General features: G+C 43.2%; 1 protein-coding gene across 1 annotated transcript in view; it reads left to right on the top strand.

Moving 5' to 3' along the window:
- Positions 1–2,632: 2,632 nt before the first annotated feature.
- LOC111227408 (fibrosin-1-like protein) overlaps positions 2,633–7,014 on the top strand; it is a 280,643-nt gene continuing 276,261 nt past the window's right edge. The window contains exon 1 of the mRNA XM_022752861.1: positions 2,633–3,296. Coding sequence (XP_022608582.1) covers positions 2,994–3,296 — 303 coding nt within the window. The 5' untranslated portion in view covers positions 2,633–2,993. The remainder of the gene's footprint in view (positions 3,297–7,014) is intronic.

Below are 7,014 nucleotides of genomic sequence, written 5' to 3' on the forward strand. Positions count from 1 at the left end.
GACCTATGAGTTTTGTAACGGCAGCCATTTATAAATATAGTCAAATTGTAACATTTTGATATAGGCATATAAACTACACAGTGTTACCTGATGTATCAGAAAACTTCATACTCACTCACTCACTCACTCACTCACTCAGTACCGTCTCCGGTTTAATCACCTACAGTGCTCCAGATAATTTACCCCGTAGCACACTATATTTGCATAAAAGTAGTTTCGTTTTGCATTTTGATGTGTTGCTTTTCAGTTTCACAGAAGATTCTCGCCATAAAAGAAAAAATTCCCACACCTGAACCACTGCACTGACTGCCTAAATATTTCAGTCTGGCTCTTGCAGCTTTGCTTTCTTCAGCTGCTTCCTGCACAGTGAAGATCAAATAATGAGCCAGAGGATTCTTATACGCAATATTTCACACCAGCTGAATATTGTAATTTTCTTTCTTCAGCTCACACACCTTCATATGAGATCATTACCAGTAAGCCTCTGATATTAACTGCTCATCATCAGTGTTTCTTCCCACTCACCCCCACGTGACTCTTGCTAATGAAAACTGCAAATAGTGACGATGTAGTTCTGAGGCATCTCTTCTTATTAAATAGCCAATAGGATAAACTGATAAGCTATTACAGGGTGTAAATTCACTTCATTTTTATTACTTATTATACTGTCCTGTCCATTTGAACTGTATTTTTCCAACATACCTTAATCTAAAATGCATTCTGTGTGTAGAGGTTGTCTGACATGGGGTGGCTCTGAAGTTCTGCTACAGTCTCGTCTACCCATTAAGTTATACACATTTTGACATTATGATGTATATTCTCTGATAAAGTTAAAATGATCTTTGCAATAATGAACCTGGCATGCAGACTCACAACCCCAGTAAGCTTCCTTTATTCATCTCAGCACAAGAGAACAAGTTTCTAGTTAAGCAAAGCATTATGCAAATACTAACCAGGCATTTACACAGGAGGCACACTTTCCTGTCACTTGATATTATAATTTATACATTTCCTCTGAAAGTTACAATTACCTGCAGTGTATGTAGTAGTCTGTCTAGATTATTATCAGTTGGTTTCTGGGGTTATAGTTTCATGTGGGATGATGTAACAGTGAATGTGCCTCTTTGTCATAGTGCTATACATACAGAGTCATTTTTTATCATTACATCTTTTTTTAATTAAGTAGTAAATCAGACCTTTTCTTCCACAGAAAATATACTTTTACTTTATACAATATACATCCCACAACCTGGATGGCTTCACTGAAGGCTTTTTTTTATACATTCATAAACACTTGCATACGTGTGCATATTAGTGTAGGTGGAATTATAGTCACAATAGGGGCAGTGAAACCTATAATGGAAATAATTGTTACACAATACAGTGATTATATAATGTCATTGCCCTAATTTCTACTAATCGAAATCAGATAAATTAAGCTGCTTTACTTTGCAGAGGACTCCCTGGAACTCCCAGAGGGACCCCTGGAAGTCCCCACACTGCAGATTGGCAAACACAGCTCCAGGGTTTAAAAAGCTGGGACAGGGGCAGGGTAAGTATGGCAACCCATATTTCAAATATTTACTGTATGGCTGTGACATTTTGAAGTTCATCTGACACTGAAATGCAACTTTACACTTTGAGTTGTTTTGTTTTGTGCTGGTGAACTCAGAGAGTTTGGGTTGGGAGGGGGGGGGGGGGGGGTGTGCTGAGCCAACATGGTCAGAAAGTAGTTGTGAAAACCTGATAGGTGTGTGTGTGTGTGTGTGTGTGTGTGTGTGTTCCTACCGGTGACAGCACAAGCAGTCAGAGGGAAAGACATGATGTGGCATCCTCTATGGCAGACAGACAGACTGAAATAGTGCCTGATGTGACAAAGTGCCCAACAGTGAGAGAGAATGGTTTTTTCCCTTTTTTTTTTTCTTTTTCTTTTTTTTTTTTTTTTAAAGACCAGCTTCCTTCCTATGGTAAATTGTAGGCCAGAGGTGGCGGAAATACGTCAGTTATGTGGGTTCTGTGAAGATCGACTGTGTCTCTTAATTTCGAATGAAGGGAATGAGAGGGGGAGAGGAGATTTTAATCACTGCTGTCGCTTTAAGGACACTTATCAAAGCCTTATTATGCGAATAGAAAATATCATGAGCCGCTGAGCAACTGAGCAGCCAGAGGACGGACTGGAGTGGATTTATAGGAAACTCAACATTATCTGAGCTGGAATAAACCGCTTCATCGCCTCATGGAGTTTGATTACACACTGGATGCTTGTCTTATTCGGACGGTTCGGATCATTTAGGAAATATTGCGCATAAGTAGCTCTCAGACTTGGGATCCTTTGCCCCTGAAGCGCAGAGAGGAATATGGCTTAAAACTCAACGCGTACGGGATTATTCACTCATCCGACAGCCACAATCGATACGTGCTCGTTTTGTTTCGGACGGATAGTATCCCGAGCTCTTTATTTGACAGCCTTGGATCATGGATTGGGGTGGTGGAAAACAACAACGGGCAGCGACATGATTTCTCTGCGCTGTCTGCGGTATGCAGCGAGGTTAGGCTTTAACATTGCTTGTTATTATTCCGATGCAACAAAAGTTACGAAGCGAGTGTAATGCGTGGATTTGAACTATTTCGCCGTTTTGCACCTGCTTTAACGGATACCGCGTCGACATAGTGCAGATTCGTGACAAAATAACGTGTGGATCCGCGTCGCTTTGCTCTCTCTCTTTCGCCTGTGTGGGATACTTGAACATTTGCTTATCGTAATGGAGATTGGGGAGGTTTATACTCAAGGTCATTGAGTGTTATAAGGCTATATTTGCTTTGTTATTTACACACACACAGCGCTATCTTCACGTTATAGCGCAGCCTACAATTGTCAGTCCAGTGTGTGTTAGGCTATTTGTTATTACGCGGTGCAGCGGGCGATTAGGCGAGCACCTACTGTGGAGTTATATTTCTATTTCTTTTTGACACTGCAAGCTTTCTCTAACAACATGGATGGGAAATTGAAGCAGGGTCGGAGATGTCGGTCCAAGCGGGAGAGGGTGCGGAGGTTGCGGGAGGCAGGGAGCAGAGACGCCCGCAGCCCCGACCCCAACTCCTCCTGCTCCGACAGGGAGGGACACAGTCCGGGGAGGGACGCCGCCTCCCTGCCCGGTAAAAAGGCGCCGCACCCCGCATCCGCCGCCAGAGCTCCGCGTCCCCCCCGGCGAAAGAGAAGGGAGTCCAGCTCGCAGGAGGAGGATATCATTGATGGATTTGCTATAGCCAGTTTCATCAGCCTGGACCGTCTGGAGGTAAGGTGGTACCCAGATCATTACCTGTGTGTGTGTGTGTGTGTGTGTGTGTCTGTCTGTCAGTATGTGTGTGTGTTCATCCTTCATCAGCAGAGTGGTTGTCAAAGAGAGGGTCCTTGAACCCCCCACCCTCGCACCCCTGTCTAATTTGTCTGTAATTTACTTGAGATGATGCCAATTAGAGTGTGGATTAGGTTCACTCTTATAATCATTGTATGGTGTCTGATTGCCCCCCTCCCCCCCCCCCCCCCCCCCCCCCCCCCCCCCCCCCCCCTCCCCCCCCCCCCCCCCCCAACCCAAGGTGTCCCAGATCAATCCTTGGTCTGATTCTCATCACGTGAGGCTGTTGACAGCTGTACAGTTCAATATATGTTTCCTTATCGGGACACCAGGTCTATGGGTCCTAATGTGTCTCTTTGAAGTCCTTGACATGAAATTGTTTGACAACCATTGCAGCACACAACTCTGCCTGCTGAATATTCCAAGTTCAAGGCTTTGTGAATGAAATGTTAATCATTGGCAGCATAAGAGTTGTTGAGGAAAAAAAGCAGGTGCTGCTGTGTCAGTAGTGGCTCTGGCTTGTATTGTTTTATATTCTGATTCACCATGAGTTGTCAGTGCACTCTTAACATTTTGCTCTTTGATAAACAGTCTATTGCACTATTCATCAGTTACAGCCTGATTCACCATGTGCTGATAACTCTGTTTCTGTCATTACTGTGTGGTATGTCTGATGTCAGAGGAATGATTTCAGGAAGAAAGGAGGTTCTCTTGTGACATCCTCTTATCTCTGTTATCTCATTACGTTCCAAATGACAAATAAAACATTGTTCCCTGTGGGATTTTAGGATGACTGACAAGCCAGGCAGGTCTGTCTTTTTTCCATGGCTCATTCTGGGAATGATAGCGCTGCTGCTGTTGAAATATAAAACACTAGCTTTAATATACATACCTAACGTATTACATATCCACTGAGGTCTGTATATTTTAAGATGATGACCTCATTTGAATGCCCATGGATCATACCACAGGCCACCTCATTTCAGTGACAACCTCCCATGTAGGCTTAGCAATGGTATTAATCAGTCGTGATTGACTCCTGCCTCCTACATCGTGCTTAGGCGGTATAATGTTTGAATGCAGATTTGCAGCATGAAATATATTGTCCATCCTCATACACAGAATGGAAGATCATCAAATCGCCACCTCCCATCTTTGACCAAGTTTAACCTGTCAGGGTCAACAGTAATTATATTGCTCTCCTACTTAGCCCGGCCTGTCATGGTGCTTAGAGTGCGTGTGAAGGCAGATAGGGGAGGAGAGGTGTTAGTGTGAAGTGTGCACGAAACCTTAACCACAAAGAACTATTGTTATCCTGTAATTGTGAGAAATATAATGTGAGACGGATAACAGACACTAAACACAACTGGGGAAACTATGACTCTCCATAGTAGCTACATGAAGTGCGATGAATTCCCCAGTGAGTACCAGAGTGAGGCTGCAACAGTGCTTTCTTAAGATAAACAATTTACGTGTTATCAGATGTGCATACAGTTTGTGTGTGTGCCCTTTCTTGTTGATTTGTGTGAGTATTTCTGCCCTTTGTCCTGCTTGGCTGCCACTTGTGACAGCTGCTGACTGTGTAAGACTTTGAAGATGTCATAGCAGCAGAGTGCCTCATACTGGCATCTTCTTCCAGCTTGCTGGTGTCTCCACTGCTGTCAACACAGTGCCCTGCCCCACTGATTTATAGGAATATTCCCTTCTGCGTGGTTGCTGCAGGTAGATGTAATTTCAGTCCAGAGTTTTCACATCTGCCCCCATTATCACCCTGTTTGTTGCTGTAGTGCAGGTTGTGTTTCTAAAAAGTTTCTTTGGATGCTTTATCATAATAGAAATGATGCCTCTTTGTGTTTGAGAGGGAAATTAAGTCAAATAATTATCTAATTTATGTTTTACACATTCCCGAGCAGTAATAGATTTCTTACTCAAGTGCTAAATCCATGTTGAATGAGCACAGTGAAAACGGGGTGCTCTACATAGTGGCTTATGTTTCAAGGCTAAGCAAATGAGGCATGATACAGCTCAATGTGAAATGATACTCACATGCCAGCTACTTGGTAATTGGTCTGATTTGCATGCAAATGGACTGCGCTTATTAAATGATGTTGGGGGATCTGGTAGACTTACATGAGGGCTTGTGCATGGGTAGGATTTTTGTGCTTTTCCTCTTGATTTCCTGGCATGTGGTGAATGAAAAGAGCTTGCTAACTTCTTACTAATTTCATTTACCGTTTGCTGTGAATGACAACAATAATCATATTTGTTTTCAGTTAATAAGCTGAAAGAAGTGTGCAGTCTTTGAACGTTGAATGCTTGAGTGGAGCTCCTGACCTATGCTACCTGTGCTAATTGCTCATCAATTATGAGGAGGACACAGCAGCATTTGGCCAAGGAATAGCTCTGACCTATTGCATCATGCTCCGATAAGCTCACACACCCTCGTCGGAGGGAGTGTGTGGTCCTCTCAACCTCTCTGAAGTGACTGATGGCCAACACGGATGCGTTTATGTCAGGTCATATAGTAAGGCTACAGTCTCATTAGCATTCTGCCAACATCAATGCAATGTCCCATCCTCCCTTGGGTCAATGAGCTCACACAGCCAACATACCAATATTTATCTCTGTCTTGTTTCTTTTAATCTCTTTCTAAGCCTTTTGCTGCTCTAAAGCACTTCAGGATGAACATGTTTCATAAAAATCCATGTCACCTTTGGGTGACAATCGCCGTCATTTGATTGTCCTATTTTGGTCTTTAACTTCTGCACAGCTGCTACAGTCTGTTCATAAGAGCCTGAGGTTATGGGTTTCTCCCACAGCACTTTGACTCTAAACACACTCAGTTGGTTGGTGTTGTTGATATTCCAGCTCTGCGCTGATAGGATCAAGCTCCCTTGATGAAGGCTTAGGCAGTACGGTGGTCTCGCCTGCTCCCGTAACCTGTTTCATTACAGCCGAAAGCAATTTGCAGCCCCGGCCGCATTTGATTACGGCGTGTTTATTTGCTTTGAATCCCCTCGTTTCTCACAGGAAAGCCGCTTACTTACCTGTGCAAATCGACTGTGCAAACACAGCCGTCCTGCTGTGTCACAGGCACCTTATCATGATTAGAAAAATGTTGGGGATGATTCACTGATGATTCAAGCACAGTCAATCAGCTATTGTGGGCTGTTGAAGAGAAAAAGCTAATATGTTCAGTGAAGGATTAAATCATCTGTTGAGTTGAAAGATTGTTGCTATTTTAGAGATGCAACTTTAAAAGTAACTGTAAATCATTTAGACAAAATATTACAATGATTGACATTTGGCAGCTCTCCCGATTGCTGAAAGGTTGATTTCCTGGAGATTGAGGGTTTTCACCTGACAGCAGCGCCACAAAACAATTACCAGGCTTAAACAAGGCTTAAACCCTCCAGAAGTCTCCCCGTGGGTATCGAACAAGGGAGCAGATAGTAAAATGACACAATTATCCATCTGTCACAGTATTAATAAGATGTTTGATTTGCTCCATTTGCTCTGTGGGTGACGTCGGAGTGGCAAATCCCCTCTTGTTAATCCGCAATCCTTCTGTTCATCTGCTTTAACATGAATTTGGATTTGTTTGGGTTTTTCGTTCCGCAGCATGAGTTTCTAAATTCACTCTAATGGGGATTTAGGT

This window comes from Seriola dumerili, unplaced genomic scaffold (genome assembly GCF_002260705.1).
Source record: "Seriola dumerili isolate Sdu_G_001 unplaced genomic scaffold, Sdu_1.0 BDQW01000017.1, whole genome shotgun sequence".
NCBI lineage: Eukaryota > Metazoa > Chordata > Actinopteri > Carangiformes > Carangidae > Seriola > Seriola dumerili.